The 19,058-nt window shown below is 47.8% G+C and overlaps 1 protein-coding gene across 1 annotated transcript in view; it reads right to left on the bottom strand.

Annotated features, from left to right (window-relative positions):
- The window catches only part of ttc7b (tetratricopeptide repeat domain 7B), a 293,340-nt gene that overhangs the window by 62,790 nt on the left and 211,492 nt on the right, over positions 1-19,058 (bottom strand). The window contains exon 19 of the mRNA XM_055640228.1: positions 16,206-16,408. Within this exon, the coding sequence (XP_055496203.1) occupies positions 16,206-16,408 (203 nt within the window). The remainder of the gene's footprint in view (positions 1-16,205; positions 16,409-19,058) is intronic.

Genomic DNA, 19,058 nt, shown 5'->3' on the forward strand with positions numbered 1-19,058 from the left:
GCCACATACGGCTGTGGAGCCCATGTCATTGGATATTTTTTAAGGCAGGGATCGCTAGATTCTTGATCAGTACGGGTGTCAGAGGTTATGGGGAGAAGGCAGGAGAATGGGGTTGGGAGGGAAAGATAGATCAGCCATGATTGGAGTGGACATGATGGGCCAAATGGCCTAATTTTGCTCCTAGAACATATGAACTCTGTCACTTCATGACTGAACAGCATTTCCAGTGGAAAACATTTGGCAAAACCTCAAGGCACTGATTAATTTTGAAACAGTTTTGAAACTCTTGAATGGCGTATGGAGACACAAGAGACTGCTGATGTTGGAATCTGTAGCAAGAAACAAACTGCTGGTGGAACAGTGGGCCAGTCAGCTAGCGGTGAGGATAGTTCCCCTTCACCTCCCAATGGCAATAATCAAAACTTTTCTCCTTCTCAGTTTAGTTTATGATTCAGTTTTTTTCCGTTAAGGGTTCAGTTTCGTTTATTGTCCCGTGTACCGAGGTACACTGAAAAGCTTTTGTTGCGTGCTAACCAGTCAGCGGAAAGACAATGCATGATTACAATCGAGCCATTTACAGTGCACTGATACATGATAAGGGAATAACGTTTAGTGCAATGTAAGCCAGCAAAGTCCGATCAAGGATAGTCCGAGGGTCACCAATGAGGTAGATATTAACTCCAAAGATCCTATAGCAAGCAAGATAGACCACTCCTTCTAAATGCAATGGGCTGACGTGTGGTACGCTACGGAACGGAACGTGGGCCTTTTTTTCATCCATTTCAGTAACCCGACCCGACTCGCAGTGTAATCAGCGTTGCGGGGCAACAGTTTGTGTTAATAAATTATAATTCTGAAAATGAGGAGAAGATTTTTCCCAAATATCTTTTAATGTTACGAGGATGTTTCCGTCTCCGCACTGGTATCCTATGGGATCTTTGGTGAGGAGACGGAAGCCGGTTACGGAAATGGGGCCGAAAATTACCCATGAATCTGCCCATGACCGTACTACGTCTTTTTAGTCGAGTGATCTATCTTGCTCGCTATAGGATCTTTGGTAGTACTGCACTCTGGTTGTGGTAGGATCAGTTGCCTGATAACAGCTGGTAAAAAACTATCCTTGAGTCTGGAGGTGTGCGTTTTCACACTTCTGTACCGTCTGCCTGACGGGAGAGGGGAGAAGAGGGAGTGGCTGGGGTGCGACTCGTCCTTGCTTATGCTGCTGGCCTTGCCGAGGCAGCGTGAGGTATAAGTGGAGTCAACAGTCAATTCTCTCACTGACACAATAAAAATGACGAACAAAAATGAAATGGTACCTAGAATCAGTCGAACAGCTCAGTTTGGTTTCGAGGTACAGCATGGAAACAGGCCCTTCGGCCCACGCCGACCCGTTCACACTCATTCTACGTCATCCACTCCCTACACACTAGGGGCAATTTACAGTGGCTGATTAACCTACAAACCCGCACGTCTTTGGCATGTGGGAGGAGACCGGAATGCCTGGAGGAAACCCATGAGGTCACAGGGAGAACGTACAGACAATCGATCACACGTTCACACTAGTTCTATGTCATCCCACTCCCTACACATCAGGGGCAATTTACAGTGGCCGATTCACCGACAAACAGCATAGCATGTCTTTAGGATGCGGAGGTACCTGGAGGAAACTCGCGCAGTCACAGGAAGGACGTACAAACCACACAGACAGCACCCGTGGTCAGGATTGAACCCGGGTGCGGTGTTGTGAGGCAGCGGCGCTACCCGCTGCGACACCGTTCTACTTCAGCAGAGCTGCAGCACATTGGACAAAGTTAAATAAATGTCAGAAAACAACCTGCTCGTCCACAGACCCTTTCATTGATTGGAACTCTCAGCCACAGAAGGCAGTGGAGGCAAATTCACTGGATGTTTTCAAGACAGAGTGAGATATAGCTCTCAGGGCTGACGGAATCAAAGGATAGAATGGCGGTGCTAACTGGAAGGGCAGAATGGTCTGCTCCTGCACCTATTTTCTATACTTCTTTGCTCAATGGAGCTGGGTGGGAAAGTGAGGAGGAAACCATTCCAAACATGTAGAGTATAGTGAGTGGGCAAGACGATGGCAGATGGAGTCTGATGTGAGAAAAAATGATGTGATTAACATTACCAGGAAGAACAGAGAAGTGTTTTTACAAACGAGCTGATGTCAGTGTGGAGAAGGATCTGGATGAGCTTGTTTAGTTTAGTTTAGAGTTACAGCGTGCAAACAGGCCCTTCGGCCCACCGAGTCCACGCCAACCAGCGATCCCCGCACATTAACACTACACACACACACACACACACACACACTAGGGCCAATTTTACATTTACGCAATTACACCAAGCCAATTAACCTATCAACCTGCACGTCTTTGGAGCGTGGGAGGGAACTGAAGATTTCTGAGAAAATCCACGCAGGTCACGGGGAGAACGTACAAATTCCGTACAGACAGCACCCGTAGTCAGGATCGAACCCGGGTCTCTGACGCTGTAGGGCAGCAACTCAACCACTGCGCCACCGTGCTGTCCTTCTTCATGAAATGCAACGTGTTCAAATACATTCTGAGGAGACTGAGGACATTCAGGCTGTATCCAGTGACTCGTACAAACCTCTGCAGATGTACCGTGCAGAGCATACTGTCGGGATGCATCACAGCTTAGTTTTGGAACAGCTCTGCCCAACACCACAAGAAATCGGAGTTGCAGATGTAGCCGAGGCAACACACAGAGCAGACTCCCCACCATCGGATCGGACAGTACCCCAGCTTACGCAAGGACCGTTCAGTAGCCTGGTGACAGAGGGGAAGAAGCTGTTTCTGAGTCTGGTGGTGCACGCTTTCAAGCTTCTGTACCTTCTGCTGGACAGGAGCGGGGAGACGAAGGAATGACCGGGGTGGGATTGGCTGTTTATGTGAGGCAGCGTGAAGTGTAGATGGAGTTAATGGTGTGGAGTCTAGTCTGTGTGATGGATGGGCTACACCTCATCCAAGCTGTGATGCAACCCTACAGTATGCATTCTACAATGAAGTACTATTGACTATTAGTGGACACAATGTAGTGCAGATGCTGGTTTATAAAATAAAGACACAGAGTGCTTGAGTAACTCAGCAGGTTAGGCAGGATCTGTGGAGAACATGGATAGGTGACGTTTCACAGAGTGCTGGAGTACCTCAGCGGGGCAGGCAGCATCTGTGGAGAACATGGATAGGTGACGTTTCACAGAGTGCTGGAGTAACTCAGTGGGTCAGGCAGCATCTCTGGAGAACATGGACAGGTGACGTTTCACTGCTGGAGTAACTCAGTGGGTCAGGCAGCATCTCTGGAGAACATGGACAGGTGACCTTTCGGGTTCAGACCCTTCTTCAGACTCAGGACCGGCCTGAAGAAGGGTCCCGACTTGCAACGTTACACATCCATGTTCTCCAGCGATGCTACCTGTCCTGCTTAGTTGCTCCAGCATTCTGTGTCTTTTGTATAATAGAAAATAGAAATTAGGTGCAGGAGGAGGCCATTCGGCCCTTCGAGCCAGCACCGCTGGCTAATAGTTAATCAATATTAACTATTGATTGATTGGGGGAAGCTTGAAAAAGAGCTACATGTTTCTCTTCTGCTTCTCTATCTTATGTTCACCTCACCAGAGACATTCAGTGTTGCAGTAGGTAAAAGATTGACAGTAGGAAGCAAACTGCAGATCCTGATTTACACCGAAGATAGACTCAAAATGCTGGAGTAACTTAGCGGGACAGGCAGCATCTCTGGAGAAAATAGGTGACATTTCGGGTCAACAGACAATAGGCAGGAGTAGGCCATTCAGGCCCTTCGTAGCAGCACCACCATTCAATGTGATCTGGTCCTGAGTTTGAGGAAGGATCCTGACCCAAAACATCTCCTACTCCTTTTCTCCAGAGATGCTGCCTGACCCATTGAGTTACTCCAGCCTTTTGAGTCTATCTTTAGTCCTAATTTAGATGTAGACAGAAACATAGAAAATAGGTGCAAGAGAAGGTAATTCGCCTTTCGAGCCAGCACCGCCTTTCAAGATGATCATGGCTGAACATCCAAAGTCAGTACCCAACACTTTTTCTCACGGAGAGTGGTGAGTCTGTGGAATTCTCTACCTCAGAGGGCGGAGGAGGCAGGTTCTCTGGATGCTTTCAAGAGAGAGCTAGATAGGGCTCTTAAAAATAGCGGAGTCAGGGGATATGGGGAGAAGGCAGGAACGGGGTACTGATTGGGGATGATCAGCCACGATGACATTGAATGGCGATGCTGGCTCGAAGGGCCGAATGGCCTACTCCTGCACCTATTGTCTATTGTCTACCCCGTTCCTGCTTTCTCCCCGCATCCCTTGATTCCTTTAGCCCCACGAGCTAAATCTAACTCTCTCTTGAAAATGCCAAAGAGGGCTCCCTGGCACACACTGCGGTCGCTGGTGAACTTCAAACGGGAGAGTAACATTTCCTCTTAATCCTTTGCTATGACAGTTGCGTCATGCGGCCAAGGGGAAAGGCGGCAGGAAGTCAGCTTTGAAGGGAAGCGTGTGTGAAATGTGACTGGGTGCTGGCAAGAATCATAAGTCACCATGGGCAGACGGGCAATTACGCTGCAGCATGCTGGCCACACGCCAGGAGCCAGTGAGCTGTTCTCTGGCATTTACAATGCTGAATCCGAGCAAATGGTCCCCACATCTGAGAGACGGACTCATGAAAACCTGAATCGCTGAGTATTCTGGCAAGGGGAAGGAGCTGGATTTAGCAGGGAAACACACGTGGGGGAGGGGGGAGGGGAACTGGGTCACGGTTGGGAAATGTAATAAAACTTAATCTTCCCAATGTTGGGCGAGTCCAGAACCAGGGGCCACGGTCTTAGAATAAAGGGGAGGTCATTTAAGACTGAGATGAGATAAAACTTTTTCACCCAGAGAGTTGTGAATTTGTGAAATTCCCTGCCACAGAGGGCAGTGGAGGCCAAGTCACTGGATGGATTTAAGAGAGAATTAGACAGAGCTCTAGGGGCTAGTGGAATCAAGGGATATGGGGAGAAGGCAAGTACGGGTTACTGATAGTGTACGATCAGCCATGATCACAATGAATGGCGGTGCTGGTTTGAAGGGCCAAATGGCCTCCTCCTGCACCTATTTTCTATGTTTCTAAAACTCCATCGTTAGGGGCAGCTCGACAGCGTGGCGGTAGAGCTACTGCCTCACAACGTCAGAGGCCCAGGTTCAATCCCGACTACGGGTGATGTCAGTGTGAAGTTCAAACGCTCTCCCTGTGACCTGCGTGGGGTTTCCTTCAGTTGCTCTGGTTTCCTCCCACGTCCCATAGATGTACAGGTTTGTAGGTTAATTGGCCTTTACATTATTCAATTATTGCTCTTTTCCCCCTTTGAGGATCTGGACTGAGTTTGTCCCTTGATTTGATTTAATTTATTGTCATTGTCTTCAATGAAGAGACAACTAAATTATTTTCCCTGACAGTCATACAAAAAAAAAATTCTCCCTGTGACCACATGTGATTTCCTACGGGGTGCTCCGGAGATCGATCCTGTCCTCGGGCGCTGTCTGTGTGGAGTTTGCACCTTCTCCTTGTGACGGCGTGGGTTTCCTCTGGGTGCTCCGGTTTCCTCCCCCACATCCCGAAGAAAGACGTGCGGGTTTGTGAGTGAATGGGCCCGTGTGTAAATCGTCGCTAATGCGTGGGGAGTGGATGAGAAAGTGGGCGGAACTTGTGTGACCCGGCGATCGATGGTCGGCGTGGACGCGGTGGGCCGAAGGGCCTGTTTTCCCATGCTATATCTCCGTGATATTTTTGCACCACTGCATGGAATCACCCGTGTAAAGAAGCCGACAGTGACTGATCCTTCAGAAGCAGCAGCCCGGCATCAGCCCATCAAGTGCAGCAGAAGCCAGACCATTCAATGCATCAGCTCTTATTACAAATGCCGAGGGTTTTCAAGGATATCCTGTGCAATTCAGGAGAGGCTGCCTCTTAACAAAAGCCCTTCCATTCAATTCAAAAGGAGGAAACTGCAAATCACACAACCACGGCTGATTGAACCTGACCTTTTAAAGCATAGAAATAAATATTTCTTGGCTGAGGTCTCAAATCCATCAAGAAATGAGCAATATGAGCATATAAACTCTCCAAAGTAGGATACTTTTAAGCAAGGCAACAATTTTTACGGGGCCGTAGGGAGTGAACATGAGAGTGCAACTAATTAGGGCAGCTCCCTCAAAGGGCTGGCATTGCCTCAATGGGCCAAATGGCCTCCTCCTGTGCTGGAGGGTTCGATAAACATCAAAGCAAGATATCCACATGCAGTAAAAACATCTTTCAAAAGGGTAGGGATGGTATTGTGAAATAATTTTGTAGGGCGGCACGGTGGAGTTGACCACAGACCCGGGTTCCATCCCGACTACGGGTGCTGCCTGCACGGGGTTTGTACGTTCTCCCCGTGACCCGCGTAGGTTTTCTTCCACACTCCAAAGACATACAGCTTTGTGGGTTCATTGGCCACTGTAAAAATTGTAAATGGTCCCTAGTGCGCAGGATAGAGTTAGTGCACGGGGGTGATCGCTGGTCGGCGCGCACTCGGTGGGAGGAAGGGCTTGTCTCCACGCTGTATATTTCTCCACAGTCTCAAGTCAAAAGCAGGGCCTCTTGGTCATTACACTACTGTACTATCCTTCTTTAGTTTAGTTTAGTTGGAGAGAAACTGCGCGGAAATAGGCCCTTCGGCCCACCGAGTCCGTGCCGACCATTTAAGACTAAGGAGTAAGCCATTTAGAACGGAGACGAGGAAACACTTTTTCTCACAGAGAGTTGTGAGTCTGTGGAATTCTCTGCCTCAGAGGGCGGTGGAGGCAGGTTCTCTGGATGCTTTCAGGAGGGAGCTAGATAGGGCTCTTAAAGATAGCGGATATGGGGAGAAGGCAGGAACGGGGTACTGATTGGGGATGATCACAGTCATGATCACATTGAATGGCGGTGCTGGCTCGAAGTGCCCAATGGCCTACTCCTGCACCTATTGTCTATTGTCTGTTGACCAGCGATCGATTCCCGCACATTAACACTATCCTACACACACACACACACATGAGGGCCAATTTACCACTTATACCAATCCAATTAACCTACAGACCAGCACGTCTTTGGAGTGGGGGAGGAAACCTTACACAGGAGGTGGCGGAGGGCTGGAACGCCCTGCAATGGGGTGGTGGTGGAAGCAGGTGCAACAGTGGAGTTCCAGAAGCTTTTCGATAGGTACACGGGCATGCTGGGAATGAAGAAATATGGATCACTTGCGTCGGATGAGATGATCTCAGCGAGACAGCAATGTTTGGCACGAACATGGGCTGAAGTGTGTACAGCGGTACTGTCCAACGTTCCTTCCTTTGACGCCCACATCCTGGACATTTTGAATAAATAAATAAGACTTACCTTGACACGGCCTGTGATCAGTCGATTATTTAGACAATTGTTAACCCGTTAAATGAGTCAATTGCCATTCCATTGAAGATAGACACAAGGTAGACAAAAATGCTGGAGAAACTCAGCGGGCGAGGGAGCATCTATGGAGCGAAGGAATAGGTAACGTTTCGGGCCTCAACCCGCTGAGTATCTCCAGCATTTTTGTCTACTTTCGATTTTTCCAGCATCTGCAGTTCTTTCTTAAACAAAGATAGACACAAAGTGCTGGAGTGACTCAGAGTGTCAGGTGGGTGACGTGTATATAGGTGACGTTTCTAGGTAGAGGCCTTTCTTCGTTATTCCATCAACACAGTGGTGGATTTGGGAATTACATTTTGCATTAGATTCAAGATCCCTTGGCCGTACAACCACGACTTTATAATCCAAACGAAATCAGTTCACCTTCTTCACACCAATCTCCATTTTAGTCTTAGTTTTAGAGATGCAGCGTGAAAACGGGCCATTCGGCCCATCCAGCCCGCGCCAGCTAACAATCACACCATGCACTAGTTCTGTCGTCAAAGAGTCATAGAGTGAAGGCCCTGTCCCACTTGGGCGACACCTTCTGCGACAGCCTGGTAGATTGGCAATTTCATACTAGCCAATTATAGGGTTTAGAAACATAGAAAATAGATGCAAGAGGAGGCCATTCGGCCCTTCGAGCCAGCACCACCATTCATTGGGATCATGGCTGATCGTCCCCTACCAATAACCCGTGCCTGCCTTCTCCTCATATCCCTTGACTCCACTAGCCCCTAGAGCTCTATCTAACTCTCTCTTAAATCCATCCAGTGACTTGGCCTCCACTGCCCTCTGTGGCAGGGAATTCCACAAATTCACAACTTTCTGGGTGAAAGAGTTTTTTCTCACCTCAGTCTTAAATGACCTCCTCTTTATTCTAAGACTGTGGCCACTGATTCTGGACTCGCCCAACATTGGGAAATTTTTTCCTGCATCTAGCTTGTCCAGTCCTTTTATAATTTTATATGTTTCTATAAGATATCCCCTCATCCTTCTAAACTCCAGTGAATACAAGCCTAGTCTTTTCAATCTTTCCTCATATGACAGTCCCGCCATCCCAGGGATCAATCTTGTGAACCTACGCTGCACTGCCTCAATCACAAGGATGTTCTACCTCAAATTAGGAGACCAAAACTGTACATAATACTCCAGATGTGGTCTTACCAGAGCCCTATACAACTTCAGAAGAACCTCTTTACTCTTATACTGAAATCCTCTTGTTATGAATGGTTTGTTAGAGATGACCCCGCCTACTATGTACTTCATATTAATAAGAGCCTGCTTAGAAATGAATAGCAGCTCGGAGATGTGATGACTGCAGATCCTTGCTGTATGTAGATTTAGATAATAAATATGTGTTGTATCTTGATGAGTGTTCGAGTCGACTCATTACATGATGTCAGAAATGGGATTCGAACCCACGCCTCCAGTTGTCGCGGCGTGGTCGGGGCATGACGCAGGGGTGACGCATGTAGTGACGCGCGGTGTCTCCCCGCCGCCCCTGGATTTTGGAATGTTCAAAATCTTCAGGCGACATCTGGGTGTCTGATCATGTCGTGCGCCCTGTCACACTCTGACGTACGCTGTCCTGCGGGTGACGGCCGGTGAAGCTAGCGTTCAATGAACAATTTATTTCTTTAAAAGTTATTGGTCCTTAGATCTATTGTAGATAAGTTCATTTCCAATGTGATTATTATACGTCGGTGTAACCTTCTTGTGTCGTGAAGGCGGGTGACACGGAGTGTCGTAGCTTGACGTGACGGTGACGCGGAATGTCGTACAACTTGACGGTTTTTAGGGCGTCGGTCACTGATGTTCTCAGTCGCCGAAAAAATCGCAAAGTGAGACAGGCCCTTAATACAGTGTGGAAACAGGCCCTCCGGCCCAACTCGCCCACACCGGCCAACAATGTGTCAGCTACACTAGTCCCACTTGTCTGCACTTGGTCCATAACCCTCCAAACCTGACCTATACACGTACCTGTCCAACTGTTTCTTAAACGATGGGATAGTCCCAGCCTCTCAATTACCTCAACTATCGTACATAATAGGGACAATTTTACAGAAGCCAATTAACCTACAAACCCACACATCTTTGGAATATGGGAGGAAACCAGAGCACCCGGAGAAAACCCATGCAGTCACAGGGAGAAGGTGCACACTTTCTGTACAGTACAGGATTAGATGGAACCCGGATCTTTAATGCTGTAGGGCAGCAGCTCTACTGCTGCACCACCCGTGCCACCCCCTGCTCCAATGTAGACTCCACTATTCCATGGGCATGGTAGAGTTGCTGCCTTATAACGCCAGAGACTCGGGTTCCATCCTGACCTCAGGTTCTGTCTGTATGGAGTTTGTACGTTCTCCCCGTGACCTGCGTGTTTTTTTTCCCAAGATCTTTGCTTTCCTCCCACTCTCCAAAGATGTGCAGGTTTGTAGGCCGATTGGCTTGGTCTAAATGTAAAAATTGTCCCTAGCGTGCGTAGGCGTGCGGGGATCGCTGGCCGGCGCGGACCCGGTGGGCACTATGGCCTGTTTCTGCGCTGTATCTCTCACCTAAACGAATCTAAACTAAAAGAAGCAAAGGAAAACGATTTATAACCCTACGTTCTTGTGCTATTCGCATTTGCTCAAAACAAATCTCTGGGAATAAAGGATTCCTGGCGTTTTACATCATGCGACCCATCGAGCCCTCTGTATTAAAAAGAACATCTTGTAACACTGCCCTGAGACATTGAGGACACTGTCGGATGGTGACTCATGTTCAGATCTCATGCAGGTTTAGTTTAATGAAATCAGTGACTCCCATTTATTTTTAATACTTACTGACTCCCTGAGGCAAGGCACACGTTGCTACAGCAATGCCTGGCTTCACAGTGACAAGTTCAGGTCAACATAACTCATTTCTGGGAAGCATCGAGATGAGGGGTGATCTTAGGGCAGCACGGTGGCGCAGCGGTAGAGTTGCTGTCTAACAGCGCCATAGACCCGGGTTCAATCCTGTCTGCACGGAGTTTGTACGTTCTCCCCGTGACCGGCGTGGGCTTTCTCCGAGATCTTCGGTTTGCTCCCACACTCCAAAGACATTCAGGTTTGTAGGCTAATTGGCTTGGTATAAATGTAAAATCGTCTCTAGTGTAAGGTAATGTTAGTGTGCGGGGATCACTGGTCAGTGGCGACTCGGTGGGCCGAAGGGCCTTTTTTACCACGATGAGTCTCTAAACTAAACTAATCTAAACTATAGCGGTGTACAAAATCATGAGAGGAGTAGATCAGGTAGACTTTTACCTAGAGTAGGGGAATCGAGAATCAGAACACATGGGTTTAAGGTGAGGGGGGAAATATTTAACAGGTACCTGAGGGGGAACATTTCTATACAAAGGGTGGTGGATGTATGGGACGAGCTGCCAGAGAAAGTAGTTGAAGCAGGTACATTCGCAATGTTTAAGATTGGACATGTACATGGATAGGACAGGTTGAGAGGATTATGGGAAAGATAGATCAGCCATGAATGGTGGAATAGACTTGATGGGCTGAATGGCCTAATTCTGCTCCTATGACTAATAACATTTAAAAGACAGTATCAGTTAAAAGGTTTAAAGGGATATGGGCCAAATGTAGGCAAGTGGGACGGGTGCAAATGGGCACCTTGGTCGGCATGGACTAATTGGGCCAAAGTGGGCTGTTTTCATGCTCTATGACTCTATTAGTCCACACATTTGATACAATTGTTGACTTGCTAGTGGGGAACAGCTCCGTCTAAGACCGCAAGAAATTGCAGGGAATTGTGGATGAAGCCCAGAGACTGTCTCACTAACCAACCTCCCATCCATTGACTCCATTTACACCTCACGTTGCCTCGGCAAGGCCAGCAGCATCATCAAGGACCAGTCGCACCCTGGTCACTCCCTCTTCTCCCCTCTCCCATCAGGCAAAAGGTACAGAAGTGGGAAAACGCACACCTCCAGATTCAGGGACAGTGTATTCCCAGCAGTTATCAGGCAACTGAACCATCGTACCACAACCAGAGAGCAGTGACAATAGACAATAAACAATAGGTGCAGGAGTAGGCCATTCGGCCCTTCGAGCCAGCACCGCCATTCAATGTGATCATGGCTGATCATCCCCAGTCAGTACCCTGTTCCTGCCTTCTCCCCATATTCCCTGACTCCGCTATCTTTAAGAGCCCTATCTAGCTCTCTCTTGAAAGTATCCAGAGAGCAGTGCTGAACTATTATCTAATTCATCGGGGACCCTTGGACTATCTTTGAGCAGACTTTGCTGGCTTTATCTTGCACGAAAAGTTATTCCCTTATCACGTATCCGTACACTGCGAACGGCTCGACTGTAATCATGTATTGTCTTTCCGCTGACTGGTTAGCGCGCAACAAAAGCTTTTCACTGTACCTCGGTACACGTGACGAGAAACTAAACTGGACTGATTGATGATAAAAGGCCATTAACGATTAACATTGTACGCCGGGGACATCGATGAGCTTGCTGAGAAAGGGGAAGGATGGAAGGGTTCTTTTCCTGAAGGACATCCGTGTTAATTAGTTGCATTTTGACAACAATCTGGCGGCTGTGTGGCCATTGTTCGTGATGATGTTTTCTTTTTAATTTCATGAGATTAAACAAAATCCAAATTGTTAGGGTAGAGATAATTAGATTAGGCACGCAGATATAATTGAATTTCTATTTTAAGTCTCACGTTATGAATCCACTAAAAATATTTAAGGGCAGATTGATAATGCTAATGACCTATGTAAACATGTCATTCTGCTTGCTGCCGATTCTGCCGATGTTGGGGAAGTCCAGGACAAGGGGTCACAGCTTAAGGATAAGGGGGAAATCCTTTAAAACCGAGATGAGGAGAACTTTTTTCACACAGAGAGTGGTGAATCTCTGGAACTCTCTGCCACAGAGGGTAGTTGAGGCCAGTTCATTGGCTATATTTAAGAGGGAGTTAGATGTGGCCCTTGTGGCCAAGGGGATCAGAGGGTATGGAGAGAAGGCAGGTACGGGATACTGAGTTGGATGATCAGCCATGATCATATTGAATGGCGGTGCAGGCTCGAAGGGCCGAATGGCCTACTCCTGCACCTAATGTTTCTATGTTTCTATGCTGTTGCAATGCCTCACGGCTGGTAGTGCTGCTGCCCTGTGTTTTCATTGCGAAGGGCAAATATTTTGGTATTCGTCCAACCATAAGGTGCTGGAGGAACTCCTAGCGAGCGGCGACTACACCTCGACAGCAGGCCTGACTCGCCCAGCGCGGAACTGGGAACCCACCTGGAGTCACACAGCGTGGAAACAGGCCCTTCGGCCCAACTTGCCCACACCGGCCAACGTGTCCCAGCTACACGTCCCACCTGCCCGCATTTTGTCCATATCCCTCCAAACCTGTCTTATCCATGTAACCGTCTAACTGTTCCTTACATGGGATTGTCCCAGCCTCAACTACCTCCTCTTCCGGCAGCTTGTTCCATACAGCCACCACCCTTTGGTGGAAAAGTTACCCCTCAGATTCCTATTAAATCTTTTCCCCTTCACATTGAACCTATGTCCTCTGGTCCTCGATTCACCGACTCTGGGCAAGAGACTCTGTGCGTCTATCCGATCTATTCCTCCCGTGATTTTATACACCTCCTTCGAGATTTGAAGTGCTGAGCAACTGGGAGATCAGGTTGTTTAGTACGAACTGAGCTGAGGTGTTCGGCGAAGCGATCGCCGAGCCTGCGCTTGGTCTTGCCGATGTAGAGAAGTTGACACCTGGAACAGTGGATGCAGTAGATGAGGTTGGAGGAGGTGCAGGTGAACCTCTGCCTCACCTGGAAAGACTGATTGGGTTGTACGCAAAACAAAGATTCTCACAGTGCCTGGGTGCATAGCTACATGAGAGAATAAAGTCTCATCATCATCAACTCAGCAGGTCAGGCAGCATCTGTGGAGGGGATGGACAAGTAATGTTTCGGGCCAGGAAGGAAGGTCCTGACCCTGTCCATTTTCCTCCACAGATGCTGCCTGACCCGTTGAGTTCCTCCAGCACTTTGTGTTTAGCTGAAGCTTCCAGCAACTGCAGTTCTTTGTAGAAACATAGAAAATAGGTGCAGGAGTAGGCCCTTCGGCCCCTCGAGCCCGCACTGCCATTCAATATGATCACGGCAGATCATCCAAAATCTTCAAAAGGTCTTTTACTGTCACATGTACCAATTAAGGTACAGTGATATGCGAATTACCATACAGCCATACGAAAAAAAAAAAATCAGTACCCCGTTCCTGCTTTCACCCCATATCCCTCGATTCCGTGAGCCATGAGAGCTCTATCTAACTCTGTCTTGAATACATCAATCCTGTCTCCATTTTGTTATTGGCATTGGGTTATTAATGTCACATGTACCGTGATACAGTGAAAGACCTTTGTTAGCGTGCGATCCAACTAAATCAAATAATCAAACCAGATGGGTGTGATCAAACCAGACACAAGTACAACACAGAACACAAAGAGAGAAGTATATATAGTTGAATATAGTTGTCGGCATTATAGCATGCAGCTATTTAGAGCGGTCACGGTGGTGCAGCGGTAGAGTTGTAGCCTTACAGCAAATGCAACGCCGGAGACCCGGGTTCGATCCCGACGACGGGTGCAGTCTGTATGGAGTTTGTACGTTCTCCCCGTGACCTGCGTGTGTTTTCTCCGAGATTTTCGGTTTCCTCCCACACTCCAAAGACGTGCAGGTTTCTTGGTTAATTGGTTTGGTATAAATGTAAAAATTGTCCCTAGTGGGTGTAGGATGGTGTTAATGTGCGGGAATCGCTTGTCGGCACGGACCCGGGGGGCCGAAGGGCCTGGCTCCGCGATGTGTCTCTAAACTTAAACTAAATCAGCATGCAGTCAGTCACAGCTCTTCAATCTTCCCAGACCTCATCATTGGTGAGAGAAGATACAAAGAGCTTCACCACGGCCACTGCAATCTCCTCTCTTAATCACCCGGCATAGATCCCATGAGATAGCGAAGATTCATCATCGAATCGTCCGATCAGCTGAGAAGGTTATTGGCTGCAACCTTCCCTCCATTGACAAACTGTACATTGAAAGGGCCAGGATCATCTCTGACCCCTCTCACCCTGGCCACAAACTCTTTGAATCACTTTCCTCTGGAAGGCGACTCCGGACTGTCAAAGTTGCCACAGCCAGACATAAAACAGCTATTATCCACGAGTAGTGGCTCTACTCAACAGCCAAAAACCTGTAGCCTCCCTTTGATCTGGTATTTTGTTGGTTCACATGCTTGATCAATGGTGTCTTATCATTAATGTTTTATTATTATTAATGTTTAGTGTTTTCTGAGACATTCGTAACTGTCACTGTATGGCATGTTGTTATTTGTGGGCGGAGCACCAAGGCAAATTCCTTGTATGTGAATACTTGGCCAATAAACTTATTTAATTACTTACTTACTTAATGCTCTTCAAGAGCCCCACGCCACCACCATCTTGATTCCACACTCCTCTTACATTGTACTTACCTCACGATCCTCCATGTCCTTCCCTTTGGTGAATACACTTGCAAAATACTCATTTAGGTGCTCTTCCACATCCAACTCCAAACACAATATCCCCCCTTTCCCCTCGAGCAGTCCGATCTACTCCCTCGTTAGTCTCTTGTTTTAAACATACGTTTAAAAAGCGTTCATCTGGGCAAGACATGTTTTAGTTTAGTTTAGTTTAGAGATACAGGGCGGAAACAGGCCCTTCACCCACCGCCGACCAGCGATCCCCGCATACTAACACTATCCTACACACACTAGGGACAGTCCACATTTTTTTCCCAAACCAATTAACCTACAAACCTGCATGTTCTTTGGAGCTTGGGAGGAAACCGGAGCGCCCGTGGGAAAAACACATGTGGTCACAGTGCTCACGTGCAGACTCCGTACAGACTGCACCTGTAGTCAGGTTGTAACTCAGTTCTCTGGCGCTAAGGCAGCAACTCTAGCGCTGCGCCACCATGCCGCCCGGGAAAAGATGACAAGACTATTGAGGACCATTGTCACAAAACGACTAGGATGGGAAACAAAAGCCAGCACCTCAAAACCTCTTCCCCTCTCTCAGTCTGAAGAAGGGTCTTGACCTAGGGCGGCAGAGGTAGAGTTGCTGCCTTACAGCGAATGCAGCGCCGGTGACCCGGGTTCGATCCCGACTACGGGTGCTGTCTGTATGGAGTTTGTACGTTCTCCCCGTGACCTGCGTGGGTTTTCCCCGAGATCTTCAGTTTCCTCCGACACTCCTAAGACGTACAGGTTTGTAGATTAATTGGCTTGGTAAATGTAAAAAATTGTCCCTAGTGGGTGTAGGATGGTGTTAATGTGCGGGGATCGCTGGTCGGCGCGGACCCGGTGGGCCCAATGGTCTGTTTCCGCGCTGTATATCTCCAAACTAAACTAAACCTGAAACCGTCACCCATTCCTTCTCTCCAGAGATGCTGCCTGTCCCGCTGAGTTACTCCAGCACTTTTTGTGTCTATCCACTAAACTGTAATCATTGCAGATGGCAAATAACACTTGAAATGTAACCATCGCGCACAAAATGCCGGCGTAACGCAGCGGGACAGGCAGCGCAGGAACGAGTCAGTTAGGGTTTGGTTTACAGCCAGAGACAGCAGGGTGGGAGATGGAGGGGCAAATTGACCTACCAGTCTCTGCATGGTCTTGACGTGAGTGGGGTTGATGGAGAGGGCCTCTTCGTAACACCGCTTGGCTTCGTCGATGCACCCTCTCAGCTCCGCCACTTGGCCGCGCATGAAGAGCACGTTGTGCGATGTGGGGAACAGGTTGGCTGCCTCCTGGATGCAGGCCGTGGCTTCCGCAGGCTTCGCCACTCCAACGTACACTTCAGCTGAAAGATAAATCACACTGGAACTTAACCACGAGGCACTCAGACAGGCTTGCCCACTCTTCAACTGGGAGGCCTCTCCAATGGAGACTGAGAAGAGTGAAACGCTCACCTCCATCTTCCATTTACACCTCATGCTGCCTCGGCAAGGCCGGCAGCATGTCAAGGTCGAGTCGTATCCTGGCCACTCCCTCTACCATCAGCCAAGAGGTACAGAAGTGTGAAAACGCACACCTCCAGATCCAGTGTTTAAGAAAGAACCGCAGATGCTGGAAAAATCGTGACGTTTAGACCCAAGACGTCACCGATTCCTTCGCTCCATTGATGCAGCCTCACCGCTGAGTTTCTCCAGCATTTTTGTCTACCTCCAGATTCACGGTAAGCACAAAATGCTGGAGAAACTCAGTGGGACAGGCAGCATCTTTGGAGAGAAGGAATGGGTGACGTTTCGGGTTGAGACCCTTCTTCAGACTGATTCGGATTCAGGGACAGTTTCTTCCCAGCTGTTATCAGGCAACTGAACCATCCTATCACCAACTAGAGAGCGGGCCTGACCTCCCATTTACCTCATTGGAGACGCTAAGACTATCTTTACTCGTAGAGGTAGAGATGCTGCATTGTTTCTATCACCCTTTGTGTAAAAAGGTTACCCTGCTGGTTCACCTTAAACCTCAACTTAAACCTCAACTTAAACCTGAAGAAGGGTCTCGACCCAAAACATCACCTATTCCTTCGCTCCAAAGATGCTGCCTCACCCGCTGCGTTTCTCCAGCATTTTTGTTTACCTTCACCTTAAACCTTTTGTTTCTCGATTCCCCTACTCTGGGCAAGAGATTTGGTGTGTTTACCCGATCTATTCCTATCACGATTTCGTACACCTTCACAATGTCAATGTGCAGGAAGGAGCTGCAGATGCTTGTTTAAGCCGAACATAAACACAAAAAGCTGGACTAACTCAGCGGATCAGACAGCATCTCTGGAGAGAAGAAATAGGTGACATTGATTTGTTCTCTATCTTTCATTCATTTGTCCCACAAATGTGTACAAAATCATGAGAGGAATAGATCGGGTAAATACACAGTCTCTTGCCCAGAGTAGGGGGATCGGGAACCAGAGGACATAGGTTTAAGAGGGGGGGGGGGGGAAGATTGAATAGGAACCTGGGGATTCTATGATATCAACGTTCATGCTGCTGTAAGCTACCCAAGTGGAATATAAGGTGCTGTTGACTGGAGTTTGAACGTTTGCTACACCACACAGCATGCTGCACATGCGTCATTGAAAACTATCAACGAGATATTATTCGTCTCCGAGATGGGCAGATAAACGCTGGGGACAGATGAGGTTGCCGCTCTGGTTCGTTCTGTGTGCAGATCATCAGCATGTTTAATGTCCTTCATTACCTGAAGCCACCAGCTTCTTTGGCAAGCCCTTTCCAAACACTCATTGTTCTTGAGGTCAAGTCAGACTCCTTCTAAACCCAGCTTTCAAGTTAAGAATGTACTGGAGTAAACACCATTGATTTATGAACATGTTTTCACGCAGGTTATTGAGATAGTATCAGTATTATACAACAGCAAAACATTATTTTATCTACAGTGGAGACAAAAGGAACTGCAAGTGCTGGAATCTTGAGCAAAACACCGAGTGCTGGAGGAACTCCGTGCCGGCAGGGGCTCAGTGGTAGAGTTGTTGCCTTACATCGCCAGAGACCCGGGTTTGATCTTGACTCCGGGTGCTGTCAATAGACAATAGACAATAGGTGCTGGAGTGGGCCATTTGACCCTTCGAGCCAGCTGATCATCCCCAATCAGTAGCAATGTTACAACCTTTTGAGATTTTAAAAATCAAGTCTGCAATTTTTAAGATCCTATAAAGCATAACAATAAGTTGCAATTTGACACCAAATTCACCTCATATCTCAAGTATTAAAAAACCGACCCATACTCGGAGGCATCTTGTTCCCATTGACTCCACTCTCTGTGAAAAAAGCTGTGTTTCCAAACGCCCATTTCTAAGGAAAGATTAAACATTTTTAAATAGCCTAAGTGTCCAAAGATTATTCTTAATTCACAATATAACTGATTTTTATATCTAACTCCCCCAACATAGGGGAACATGTTTAGTGCCTCAATTGTTTGTCCAATGCCCTTTAAATCGGCTTCTATGGGTTCATGGGAACGCCCGGTTCTCATCCTTGACATAGTCGCTGGAGTGTACAAGCCCTCAGTGCCGAGAAAAATACTGCGGGATATAAACAGTCCCACCATCCCGGGAATTGAGATAGATAACGTTTATAGGGTTATATAGAGTGGTAATGTCTCTAAGGTAACTAATTGTTTGCTCTATAAAACCCTGGTTGAGCGCCAGTTCGATTGGCTATATTTAAAAACTATTAGATGTATATTATCGAGGCTATAAAAACTAATAAGGGCGACCGGGTCTTGAGAGCGAAGGCAGGTATGGGATACTGAACATGTGCGATTGATCAGCCTAGTAAAAATCGCGTTTGAATGGCGGTGCAGGCTCCAAACAGCGCCAAAATCGCGGACCTGGCTGAGGGCAGATTCCTAATGACGTTTCAGGTAGGTTTTGTAACATACCTACAATCAGTACCCCGTTCCTGCCTTCTCCCCATATCCCCTGACTCCGC

Source organism: Leucoraja erinacea, chromosome 9 (genome assembly GCF_028641065.1).
Source record: "Leucoraja erinacea ecotype New England chromosome 9, Leri_hhj_1, whole genome shotgun sequence".
Taxonomy (NCBI): Eukaryota; Metazoa; Chordata; class Chondrichthyes; order Rajiformes; family Rajidae; genus Leucoraja; species Leucoraja erinaceus.